The sequence below is a fragment of the Camelus bactrianus genome, chromosome 20, assembly GCF_048773025.1.
Source record: "Camelus bactrianus isolate YW-2024 breed Bactrian camel chromosome 20, ASM4877302v1, whole genome shotgun sequence".
Lineage (NCBI taxonomy): Eukaryota > Metazoa > Chordata > Mammalia > Artiodactyla > Camelidae > Camelus > Camelus bactrianus.
In genome coordinates, this window is record NC_133558.1 from 37317888 (window position 1) to 37331387 (window position 13500).

General features: G+C 39.7%; 1 protein-coding gene and 1 non-coding gene across 22 annotated transcripts in view; both read right to left on the reverse strand.

Annotated features, from left to right (window-relative positions):
* The window catches only part of DST (dystonin), a 435873-nt gene that overhangs the window by 145474 nt on the left and 276899 nt on the right, over positions 1 to 13500 (reverse strand). For all 21 annotated transcript variants that reach the window (XM_074348964.1, XM_074348971.1, XM_074348950.1 and 18 more), the window contains 13 exons: positions 12243 to 12368; positions 11162 to 11314; positions 10813 to 10967; positions 10483 to 10609; positions 9808 to 9991; positions 8251 to 8408; positions 7594 to 7772; positions 6928 to 7066; positions 5752 to 5945; positions 5078 to 5240; positions 4306 to 4389; positions 3376 to 3483; positions 2760 to 2858 (listed from right to left, as the gene is read on the reverse strand). In XM_074348964.1, the coding sequence (XP_074205065.1) occupies positions 2760 to 2858; positions 3376 to 3483; positions 4306 to 4389; positions 5078 to 5240; positions 5752 to 5945; positions 6928 to 7066; positions 7594 to 7772; positions 8251 to 8408; positions 9808 to 9991; positions 10483 to 10609; positions 10813 to 10967; positions 11162 to 11314; positions 12243 to 12368 (1869 nt within the window). The remainder of the gene's footprint in view (positions 1 to 2759; positions 2859 to 3375; positions 3484 to 4305; positions 4390 to 5077; positions 5241 to 5751; positions 5946 to 6927; positions 7067 to 7593; positions 7773 to 8250; positions 8409 to 9807; positions 9992 to 10482; positions 10610 to 10812; positions 10968 to 11161; positions 11315 to 12242; positions 12369 to 13500) is intronic.
* Positions 11815 to 11883, reverse strand: TRNAS-AGA (transfer RNA serine (anticodon AGA)). Its single transcript has one exon. It is a non-coding gene; the product is annotated as a tRNA-Ser (tRNA).

Genomic DNA, 13500 nt, shown 5'->3' on the forward strand with positions numbered 1-13500 from the left:
TCAACTCGCAATCATCAGAATTAGAATAATTTAAATCAAAATAGAGAAGTTATTCTAAACAGATTTTTTTTTCATTGCAAAGCCTTGGCAAATCTCAAGAATATAATTTGTATGATACCCCATTGCATCTTATTTTGCTTCCTCTAATTTCTTGACCCCCAAGAATCTGGGTAACAATTTCAGCTGTTTCCTTTGCTAATATGACTTTGAATGGGAATTTCATATAAAAAGAAATCTCATCACAGTCTGCAATATTCAGTGCTCTGTTTTCTGTTTTCTTATCAGGGTCACTCTGAGTGACACTGAAGCATTTTGTCTGCTTGGACATTAAGTATTCAGTATATTTTGAGTGGATGATTTCTAAAAAGGTTTTCCTCAATTCCTCATCAAATTTCTTTTAAAACTTAGCTGCTGCTAAGACGTTTGAGCCTCTTCATTTTTCTTCTTAGTCATGATCTGAGGTTTAAAAGAATGAAAATTCTCTCAGAAAAAAAATGTTGAAATCTCAGTGTCTGAGTTATTTTATGGACTGCTCATAATCTCACGTTGCCTGGATAACTGAAATTTTTTAGCAAATACTACAAAAGTTACTCGAAATAATTTAGTCCTGTTGCTGATTTGCTTTATTGTAGATCTCAAACTTATTCATATAAAAGTAGCTTCAAGTTTTATCTAAATGTTCTCCAAGGAGACACGTTCGCCTTTAAACTCAGCAATTAACATTTAATAAATTTTGCTGTCCACACAGACTAGAAAAATCTCTTTATCCACCTAATATCCATTACAGATACCCTATTAACATGTTTGTAACTAATTGAGTATTGTCTTTGAAATTAACTTGACTAACTTGACTCCCTCATGTTTATTATGGAAAATTCTACTCTCAGGCCAAGATTTCTCACATGAGTCTCCATGGACCCATTTCAAAAACACTACTGTTTGGAGTCTGAAAACTGAGCTATGACTCTTTTATAAGATATTCCGTATTAAGATCCTTAAGTAGTGAATTTTTAATAAAGAATTTTTTAAATTTTAAGTGATAACAGCCTCGGTGTGGTCTTCCATAAACTATGTTCTTTTCACTTTCAAGTCAATATAATTGTTCACATTTCAAAGGATGACAAGCATAATTTGGATGTATTTTAGGCTCTGTGACGTATCTCTTTTGGGTCTATCAACTTCTAGTATTCTACCACGTCAGGTAAACTGAGAAGGTGCCCATATATGTGCAATCAGATATACATTATAAAAAAGCAGAGGTCTTAAATCATTTTATTTTATGTTTAAGTACTAAATAGACAATTTAAAAGATCTGCATACCACTTAAAATGGGAGTCATAGCTCTTAAAAACTAAAAAATGTAAAAAAGAATTATGGACTTTTCCATAGATGAGAAGTGTAGGCTAATTATTCGGACACTCAAAATATTCTGGTTCTCCCTTCTAAGCCCAAAGGAAGCTAGTTATAAAGACTTGGCAAGCAGCTATGTTAGTGTTTTAGCGGCAGAAAACTGTTAACTCTGAACAGACAAAAATAGTTTACAAAAGCAGTCACACTTTTAGAAACTGAGACGTAATATCTATCAGACATTCACTGCCATTCTGGTTCTCTCATTATATGAATGGAATTATACTAAGTACAGTTGTCTTCAGGATTCCAACCACAGTCTAATCGAAATGGCAAATGCCCCACAGTTTACTGACTGGAGCACTCAGTTTACCATTTTTGTCTGTTCTGAGGTTAGGAATAGAAAAGCATATCAAGACACGCATGGATAGCATAATAGCTTCAAAATTAGATAAAATGGACTTTTATGAAAATATATTTTCATAAAGGACTCCTTATTCTTTCTATTTCTGAATATATATATATATATTTTTTTTTTAAATGCATAATCAAAGGTACTGAAGTCCTCCAAATTAAAATGGCATTTAAACAGTCTTTTTTAACATACACCATAATACCTTTTTGGCAAAAATTAAAACAAAAACAAAACAAAAAACCTCACAGTTCTTAAAAAGTATTAACTGTTTTGTATAAACACCTGCTACTTTTAACTTCATGGCTTTTATGTTTTAAATACTTGAAGATGTAAATTTTAAATGCACAAAACAGGGAGGGAGGGTTGAGCTCGGGTGGTAGAGAGCATGCTTGGCATGCACGGGGTCCTGGGTTCAATCCACAGTACCTCCACTGAATAAATAAATAAATCTAATTACCTCCTCCCACGAAAAAATTTTTTAACATTAAGAAAAGCACATAAGAATATGAATACGAATGCATGTATGTATATGCATAACTGGGACATTGTGCTGTACGCCAGAAACTGACACGTTGTAACTGACTGTACTTCAATTAAAAAAAATTTTTTTTAAAGCACAAAACAAATGTGTTTATGTAGCATTTCTGCAGACATCATAACAGCACTAACTAGACTTCAAAAAAGTGTACTTCTCAATTGTGCAATATCTGCAAATTCTGCCAAACTACCAACATTTCATAATTTACATAGAGCCATTTAAGACATCAGCCCTATTATCTCAGAGTCCTGGAGTGAAAATATATGTTTTTCAATTTGAGAACATCTTAATAACAAACCAAATTATTCTAGGCCTCTATTCTTTTTCACTGTAATTGTATCATTAAATAATCCCTTATATGTCAGCTATCAACCACGTGAACGTTATCATGAAATTTTCTTGTTTTCCCAGCCCATTTCGTGGTGCCCGTTCAGGGAGCTGTCCTTAGTTAATGGTTACCTCCTCCTCTTCCAGCCTCTTCAACGAGTCACCAGCAAATTTAATATATTGTGTCATAAGGGTGACCAGAGCAGTATACCGGGTCCTCAGGTCCATGAACTGCACAGAAGAAAAAAAAAACAAAAAACATCACCTCCAGTTGCCCTAAACGAGTTGAATGAGCACTGAGTAATAATTAAAATGCCAGCTAGGCTTTGAGACAGGGAGGGACACAGCCTCCCAGTAGCGACAGCTGGGTAGGAATGAGATGAGTGTTGTGCAAACCGCACTAAATGACAATCTTCTCTTAAATTTAATCATGACCTACACTTACTATTCTCTGCCACGAATTAATCTTGAATGCAGATTCTCAGAGCGTTCTTTAGAACCCTTAATAAAATATATTGTTACAGGTAGTGAGCTTTTAAATGGGAAGATGAAGTTGGGAAGGAGAGAGGTCAAGGTTGCTTAATATTACGAATGCACTGAACGTCACTGAATTGCACACTTAAGGATGGTTAAAATGGTAAATTTCCTGTTACGCATTTGTTATCACAATGCAAATGTACAAATACAAAATTGCTGGAGTGTTGCTTCTCTGTTTTGTGGCCTCCCCCGTCTCCCGCCCTCCCCTCACCTCTTGAATGACGAGATCCGCTGAGCTCTGCATCCTTCGCCGTTTCACTGGAGACTTCTGTTGTGAATCCACCATGGCCCGGTAGGTCATTGTTTGTAATTCGTAGTCCTGTATAAAGGAATAGGGAAGGTCAGAGGAATTAAAGCGAAGCACTAACACTTCATCCTACCGTGATCAGACGCAGAGAAATGGAGTCTCGTTTCACTGAATACCTTGACATAAAGTTGCAAGACTACATTTTCAAGAATCAGTACAACCTGAGATGCTTCAAAGTGGTAATAAAAATCAAACATTTAGGGGAGAGGGTATATAGCTCAGCAGTAGAGTGTGTGCTTAGCATGCACAAGGTCCTGGGTTCAATCCCCGGTACCTCCACTAAAAAATTAAATTAAATTAAAAATTAATTTAAAAATACATGAAAGAAACCTAATCACCGCCCGCAGAAACAACAAAAACAAACAAACAAAATCAAACATTTAGGGTGGTCAGGAGAGTTCTGAAGTCTCTTTAGAAGCTCGTGGAAAAATCCAGGGACAATGAGCTCATTCTGGTTCGCCTCTGAAAGGACCAGGGGTCATCCGGTGCCTCACATTTCACAAAGAATTATTAGACAAGTGGCAAAGAGGTTCAAGTGAAGATTCCCTGTTTTACTCTTAACCCAGACCAAACGATTTGCAAAGGTTTTAAAAGTGCACTGGAGAAACACATCCCTGAACATTAAATTTGACACAAGGTCGAGGAGGGTATAGCTCAGTGGCAGAGCACGTGCTCAGCATGTAGGAGGTCCTGGGTTCAATCTGGAGTGCCTCCACTACATAAATACATACATACATAAACAAAACTATTACCCCCCCCCAAAAAAAAACTTTAAAAAAAGGTTACTTAAAAAAAAATTGAAAAAAAACTGACGCAAGGAACTGGCCTTCTCACCTTGACTGCAGTGGAGTATTGTTCTGCGTATTTCTGACACTCGTCCATTTTGCTCTGTTTCATTTCTATTTCTGACACCAGCATCTATAAAGGCACAGTTTAGACGAGAAATGACCAGGAATTCTATGCTATCCAACAACTTAACATCTCGGGCACTAAGAAATATCTACATTACATTAAATCATAGCCCTTTGTGCTGAAATGTCATTTGTCTTATGGATAAAGTACAAACTTCCAAGAGTAAGCCACTAAGGGACACACCCTCTGGGGCTTCCAAAGCAGAAGTTACTAAACTCCAGGAATTATCCAAAAGTAGACTTGAAACCCTCGGCTCTCACCTCTTCCTGATCAAAAGAGATCTAGGAAGAACCAGCCCCTCAAGATGGAGCAAAAATCTCAAAGCGTTTAACTCTTTGTCAAAGGTGGCCGTTTAATTTTCGACAGCTATTTTTATTTACTGAGGAGCCCATAAAACCACTGCAGCCTGGGAAGTACCAGAGAGATTTCCATGCCTATGATTAAATGATTATCAGAGATTTGAAAACTGTCCCAACAGGCTACATTCTCTTCCTTATGCTTCAAAAATGACTTCCAAGAAATCAAAGTAGGTAATGCCTGTCAGTTTTAGTGCAGGATTTTAATATTAATGGCTTATTCCCTGCCTTCCTCGAAATAGTGGCTGACTTCCCTTCTCATCAAGAGAAAGGAAGGTAAGGGTCACGAGGGACCAGACGCAGACACAACCTCAGGACGTGGAACTGTTTTTACGCACCTTCTGTTGATTCAACTGTGTGGCAAGGGTTTTACTATTTTCAGGCTGATTTTCCTGAATCTTTCTCTGAGTCGTTTCCACCTGCTGGATCCAATCATCCAACGGGTGATAGGTGTCTCTGTAGTACTTCAGCGACTTGCCAATGCCTTCTAAGTCCCGTAACCTGAGAGATGAACAGAACAACAGTCACACTTTCCAACAGGCACCATTAGGAGGGTGGACGGGGGTGAGACAAAGTCACTGTACCAGGATGCAGTGAGCTATCAGCAGGGCTGGGTGTCAAGAATTCAAGGTCAACAGACTCGCAGGCAGTCAACAATCTTGTGGTAACCGGGGAAAGGGGGTGGGAAGGGATAAATTTGGGAGTTTGAGATTTACAAATGTTCGCCACTATACATAAAAGTAGATTTTTTTAAAAAAAAGTTTCTTCTGTATAGCACAGAGAACTATGTTCAATGTCTCATAATTTGGAAGTTAAATGTCTTGCTAACATATAAAAAAAGAAATATAATTAGGCAGAGCTCTTACACAATTAACTATATATCTTTATACGGGAATTAACTCTCTGGAATTAATTACAGATGGCAGTAAAAAGCGTACTACATGCAGACTGTACCTAGAATGCACAGAGAGAGATGAAGTCTGGGCTAAAACTGAATGGAAAGGGTACTAACCGGTTGTCAATCTGAACCTGGACATTCTGCCACCTCTCAACCAGCTGATCTGCTTTTTCCTTGTGCCAGTCAAAGTCAAGGTCACGCTCTTTGTAGGTTTTGAACATCTCATCGCTGATGGTCTTGGCTCTCTGCAGCTCATCCTCCAGCGCGTGGAAAACCTCTCTCTTTTCATCAACCTCAGATCGCCATTGCTAAGATTGGTGAAAGTCAAAAATGTGTCAGCCACTCATCGGGTAAACACATTGTTCACCTGAATTTTACAGTCCATATACAGATGACTGATACAAAATCAGACAATGGAAAGAATATATTTCACATACACAAATATTACATTACGTTAAACGTTATAAAATTGCCAATGTTTGACTCTACTTTTTAAAAAGATTTTTTTTTTTTGGTTTGCTTTTCTTTCCAGGGGGAGGTAATTAGGCTTATTTATTTATTTTTAATGGAGGTACTGGGGGTTGAACCCAGGACCTCATGCGTGCTAAGCATGCACTCTACCACTGAGCTACACCCTCCCCCTTATTTGACTGTATTTTGATGTAAAAAAAAAATCAATTTTATAAAGTCTGGCTTCATGGAATGTGCAGATCAATCAGATAAAATCTATTCCGTAAGTCAGCTACCTCAATAAGTCTTTTTCATTGTTTATTTCTTAAATATCTGCTAATCTTGTTTAAAAATGAATGCATGTCTTAAAAATCACTGACATAACTTTTCATGATTATTTTGCAAGAGATTCACTCAGTGCTTTACAAACAGAAGAACAGAAACAGACAAGCAGGACTGCCAGTCTTTTTCCCTCTTAGATCCAGTCCTCTGTGTACCTCCTCAATTTCTTAAAACACCTGCCTCTTTCAGCAAGAGAACCTCTTACAAATAATTTACTTTTCAGCATCAACTCCTCTTGCTGCCAACACGAACTGACGGTAAAAACCTACTATCGAAAAGAGTCACACCTGAAATGAGAAGAACTCCCCTAAAGCTAAAAATGACGGCACATTCTGATTCACAGGAAGCCACGGTTTTTATAGGGATACGAGATGGAAAGACCAGCAGTGCACACAAGTTGAGATGTTTCATGCCTGATGTCAAAGACCCAACTCGAGTGCCAGAGAAATACTTTTTTAGAGGACAATCTGGAAAAACAGCCAGCCATAAGACTCCTACCTTTAAAGTACTTATTAGATTCTCAATATTGTTCTTGTCAGCTATAACTGCTTCCTCTTCACACAGTTTTGTTTCATAGAGTTTTACAAGGGCTTCTGCAGCCTGACTGTTTTTTAACACCAGATTCACAGTTTTCAACCTGAAAAAGAGAATGAGACGATTGTCCCTGATGCCCTAGAAGGCAGTCTCGAGGCGCCACTGGGGCACAGGATCAAGGATGTTCTTTCTCTCATTTGTTACAAGACTAACATCTCACTCACTGTCTTCTAACGGGCACTTCTAACGCCCCAGCCCCCCCACGAGTGGTCTTTAGCGAGAGATTCCAAAATAAGACAGGCTTCTTTCAAACCCTGTTTACAGACCAAACTTGGGAGGAAAATCCTGTAGGCTGAGCTCCCAAAATTATAGGCAAAATGTGGGAAGATCCTACCTTATGCCCTAATCTCTGAATCTCTTCCCTTCCAACATGAGGAAGCATCATAAAGCCACAGAACTACTTAGTACGTTTGTTATGAAGACAAAAAGTCCTATTCTTAAAAATGGGTATTTTTAGATAAAACAGCATATATACACACACACACACACACACACACACACACACACACAAAACATGGCAACTGTAGGAAGCCAATTTATACTCTGTATATTGAGACCAGGGGCGCCTACTTCTCTATGTAGGTGGAGGACATGGAGTAAACTTGGGTCATGTTCTGAACGACCACGCTGAGCTCGGACCGCAAGGTGGGGACTGAGGAAGAGGCCGCCGCCTGGCTGAAAAATTCTTCGCACTTATTTGTGATCGTGGCCAGATCGTCCTTCAGTCGCTCTAGCTCTTTCTTCAGTTTCTATAAAACAGGGAACAAACTCAGGTGCTTTGCTGTCACTCCAGACGGAGCCTCTTTCTTCAAACACTTTGAAAATCCACATTTCACGTGATGATCGTTGACTTAAAGAGGCACGTATTCTCTACTTTATCAAAGAAAGCAAGCCATGGGATTCGAGTTTGATAGTCAGTCATTTCCCTTATGGCCCCTCCCCAAAATCTAACGGGAGCTTTTGCGTTGATAAATGCACAGGTGATAAACACATAGTGACTTTGTGCAAAGCCTTCACGGCCTCCACGGGTAAGAAAGGACCTGTCCCTGGGTTTCCCGAACTGAATCACGGACTCCTCATCCTCAGTCAGCAGCACACACATCGTCAGGGCTCACACAGTGACCCCTGAGCAGAGGGGAGCGCGTGTGAAGTCACAGGCGCTGACAATACAGGGCGTCAGGACGGTGACGTGTGCTGGCTTCGTCCCAGCACGTTTCCCGGCCTCACCTCCTGCTCCGTGATTCTGAACACGCTCTCGTGCACGTCGTCCCTCTCCAGGGGGGTGCGGATCTGTCTGATGAGACGGTCCTCACAGGTCTCCAGGCGGAGTCTGATGTTTCGCACTTCCGAGATGTACAGATTATACACCGATTCCTCTTGCTCCTCTGTGCAAGTAAACGTAATATTTAAAAATCAGCTTGGTCTCCATCTTTTGGATGCTCCTGTTCATGTGTTAATACGGCACTTTGATTACTATGGGGACACAGGAAGTCCAACTAACGTTACCAGGTTATCAACAACCCACCCCACAGATGCACACCTTGAAACCAGCAGACATCACAATTTACAAAGAGTTAATAAAGTTTCCCTAACGCCACTTACAGTACCAATGTCTGATTAGTGATGGCTAAGGAAAGTAACGTACTGTTCTGTTTTATGTTCACAAAAACGTGAATCATATTAATAGCAGACTAGTTATAAAAATTAAATTAAAATCCATTAAAAGGAAAGGAAAGGATTGCGTTAATGAATAATTTTTAAATAGGGTATTACTAACATAGGGTTGTTTTTTTTTTTTTTTTTTTTTTTTTTTGGTCTGTAAGCAGTATCAGGCATTTGGAATAAAAATTTTTATTTAACAAAAGTTAACCAGACACAATCTCTTCCTTTAACCCCTGTATAAAATCCAGGTTTGATTCTGGGAAATCTCTGCACCTTGCTCTCAATTTTGCTGTGAATCTAAAACTGCTCTAAAAAGAAGTTTTTAAAAAAAATCCAAGTTTGGTACATGGGAAAAATCACTGAACCTTTTCTGAAACTAAAAGGTCACCATTCTAAAATAATGCCATCTACAGCAACATGGATGGACCTGAGATGGTCATTCTAAGTGAAGTCAGCCAGAAAGGGAAAGAAGAATGCCATATGATATCACTCATTTGTGGAATCTAAAAAAAAAAAGACACAAACGAATTTATCTACAAAACAGAAACAGACTCACAGACATAGAGAACAAACTTATGGTTTCCAGGGGATAAAGCGGGTGGGAAGGGATAAATTGGGAATTCAAAAATTGCACCTCTTGGGGAGTGATGGAAATGTGAGCTATATCTTGACTGTGGTGGTGGTTTCATGGCTGTATACATCTATCAAAATTCATCAAGTTGTACATCTGAAATACGTGTAGTTTACTGTATAGGAACCATACCACAATAAAAGCGTTAAAAAATAAAATAAATAAAATTAAAATAAAGGTTAAAAAAAAGATCATCATTCTGAACACGACATTTCAAAATAGTGAAAATGTTCAAAAGCAGATTCATCAAGACTTCATAGTTTGTCACACTACCTGAGTGGGATCTTTTGATTAATTCATCATTCGGAAATAAATGAATCTGTTCCTGAATCTCCCTACCTCAGACACGCATTTAACGTCCAAGCAGCAGTGCCTACCTATCCCAGGCTGAGTGACAAAATATACCTAAGACTGAGTGTCCCACTGAGAGCAGAAAATAGCTCGGACCAAGCACCCATGGGGGGAAAAGGGCAGGAACTCCCACGCTTTACCTCTTTCTGCAGATTTCAGAAGTTCCTGGTAATACTGCTTACACACAGTGACCTCCTTTTCCAGCTGTGTTATATCTGAGCCAGAAAATATCTGGGACTCCTGGCTGTCTTCCAGGAAGTCTTCAAAGCGCGACTGCAGGTTACTCAGGACTTGCTGGTGTTCACCAGGTAACATTGTCTTTATCTAAAGCAGACCAGCGATCCAAGTAAGTAAGTGATTATGGTACTAAGAGCTAAATTTAAATAGGACAGATCTCAAGTCGGCCTCACGGTAGATGCCAGTTTATAGTAACAGTTATCAACAGAAAACCATTGGAAATTCATTTTTTCCTTTCATTAGCAATTTCAGGTTTTCAAAGACAAGGAGAAACAAGGCTATAAAATTTAATCAGTGAAATCAAAGGCCACCCATCTCTCTGTGCCCAAGCACTACCCTGTCTCCCTGGGAAAATGAAAGCTCTGAATGAAAGACATGATCTACAGATCCCTCCGTTCTTAGAAAAGGCCTCGCACACCGCAGACAGATAATGGATGTCCACTGAACGAGGGACTGTCCGTCAGCAGGGATCTGCTGGGCTCCTCCCACTGAGGAACAAACACAAAACCCACTCCTCAGAGCGACCCGGGGCCCCACACTGCTGCACAGGTCCGGCTGCTGGGGAGATTCATCCTTACTGAGGCCACATTGCTGGCTCGGATGCGGTCGATTTCACTGACAAGATAGTGCCAGGACACCACACTCTTCATGTTGGTGTGAGACTCATGCCACAGGGTCAGGACGTTCTGATACTGTTGCTCGATCCTGAAATACACGGAAGAACGCGCAGATGAAGCCTCTTCCCTCCCTCTGAGAACATGCTGCAGTGCTGTCTTTCTGTTTGTGAAACATCCCAGGTTTACTAGCCCTGGGCCCTTCAGACCCTCTGGGCGTGAAAAGGAACGGACTGCCTGTTTCACGCTGAGAGCCTCCAGCACGGGGCTGCGCTGGACCCCGTGCACACACACCTGTTTGCAAAGTCGACCGCGTCCTTGTTGGGCGGAGGGATGGTAAAGCACACGGAGGGGACCATGGCCTCGTTCCCGGTGGGGCTGATCACCTTCCACTTCGCGCGGTGGGAGTTGTTCGCCAAGACACACTCATCGTCTTTGAAAATGGTGATCTGGTTTTCAAGAACAGAATAACCCAGTGAGGTCCCTGTTGACCACTTTTCCATACTCAATCTTGGGGTTGTTTTTATTGTGTGTGTGTGTTTTTTTTTAATTGGAAATCTTTACCACTGGTGAGCAACATGACCTCATTTTTTAAATATATGAATAATGCCAGCAACTGGTCTGTTTCTCGGAGTTGGAGTACCTCGATCTGTCTGTAGTCACAGATGGCTCTGATCGGAATAGAAGTTTTGAGCGGACAGTCAGGACTCCTTGGCTTTAGCTGGATTATCGCTTTGGCTCTTCCCATCAGGCTTGCTATGGTGCTTTTATACTGCAAAAGCTCTTCTTTCTCCTCCTAGGTGAGAAAAAAGACGGATTTTAAAAAGTTGAACAACGTGTGCTCTGTGTTGTCTCAGGGACACACAAACGAGAAAGCACCAAAAGAAAAAGCACATAGGCAACGTCATCAGAAAAGTCTTCCCTGACCATCTTGGTCTCAACGATTTCAACCCCTCTGCTCCCTCTTCCGAGACCTCTCTCCCCGTTTTGCTTGGTGCTTTTCCTCCGTAGCATTTACCACCATCTAACACACGACATGTATTTTACTTCTTTATCCTGGTCATTACCTCCTCCCCTCCTCCAGGGTGTAAGCACCAGGAAAAAAGAGATTTTTTTCTTATTTATAAGTTTGTTTTCTTTTTTTATTTTCCATTTTATTCTTTTTGGGGGGGAGGGAGGAATTAGGTTTATTTATTTCTGTATTTTTATTACTTTTTTTTTTTTTTTACCTTTTTTTGTTTTTGTTTTGAGGGAGGAGGTAATTAGGGGTTTTTGTTTCTGTTTTTGTTTTTTTAAAGGTGATACTGGGGATTGAACCCAGGACCTCGTGCATTCTAGGCACGTGCTCTACCTCTGAGCTATGCCCTCCCCCTTCAGGGCAGAAACTCTTGTCTGTTTTGTTCCTGTCTCTAGTGCCTGGGACACAGAAAGTGTTTAACAAGTATTTACAGAATGAATGACTTAATACACACACACACACACACACACACACACAAAATGCTGTTAAAGTATTTTACAATATCCAGGCAATCACATAAAAAGCACTTCTGTTGTACTTGTAACCAGAAAACACTAAAACCGAGTATTTAAATGCTTGGTGGAGTGAGGTGGAAATTTCAAGAGGACCCATGAAATGTGAGGCTCTGCACGTGGAAAACATACTAAGACACGAATCTAGTCCCCACTGGACATGACAGTTGAAACACAAGTTTTCGAGTCAGTACCATGGACTCCTGAACGAGGTCCTCCAGCTTGTGGACGCTGCTCGACCTGTCACAGCTGTACTTCCGCTGGATGGCATCTTTTAGGTTCCGCAAGTAGTCAGTCACTTCTTTGGCATCGTTGAAAAACTGCGGAAAGGAAAATGGGCCGTTTAAGCGTCTGAAAGGTCAGCAAAGCGCAGAGCCGGCGAGCAGGGCACCAGGTCTCTGTGTGCACCCCTCACGCGCGGGGACAGAATCCACTCACGAGACCACGTGACCAACATATTTCCTTTAACCACACAACTCTTGGGCTTGGCTGATGATGAAAGATTGCTGACTGCCTGAAGCGTGCGTGTCTACTGCTGTTTTGGCCCTGTATTATTTTTACTGAGAGTCTATTCTGCTCTAGGGTCCAGTTGTTAAGTAGGGGTGAAATTCCAAGAATATTTTAAAACTTCCGAAGAACAGGGAAGAAAAAGCTCTCTGTAGTAAAATAGTTCCTTAACAAGAGAAGCATGTAGAAAAATTAAGTTTTTTTTCTAGATTAAATGGCAACAAACTCTCAAAAAAAAAAAAAGTTAAGATTTTCAGACATTTTAAGCAGTTTTTTTTTCTATATTACTTCTTTTTATTTTTATTTTTAGAATTGATGTATAGTCAGTTACAATGTGTCAATTTCTGGTGTCCAGCACAATGTCCCAGTCATGCATATACATACATGTATTCATTTTCTTATTCTTTTTCATTAAAGGTTATTATAAGATATTGAATATAGCCTCTTGTGCTGTACAGAACAAATTTGTTTTGTTAATCTATTTAAGCAGTTTTTAAAGTACTTCCTCCTTAAGTCAGAAAGAAAAAGAAAAATGTCATATGATATCGCTCATATGTGGAATCTAAAAAATAAAGGGGCACAAATGAACTACTTATTATTTGTAACTTAGATAACTGATTTCTTGAATATGTGTGAGCACATCTGACTGTCCTTTATGGTTGGATTACTGTATTCTGTTGATTCTTATTTGGTGGTTGGCTTTATTCCTTCGATAACTACGTAAGTTTAAAAAGCTAAAGCTCTAAACTGTTCTTCGAAACAATGATCATATGTAAACTAAATAACACATGTGCAATATATTGAATATATGTATTTACATGCAATATAATGTATATGTGCAAACTGTAATAATTCTACCTAATAAAACTGAAAAAGGGGGAAAAAGAGAAAATAATGCATCTGGTTGAATTTGTTAATCCTGAATTAATCATTATGTGCTGTATG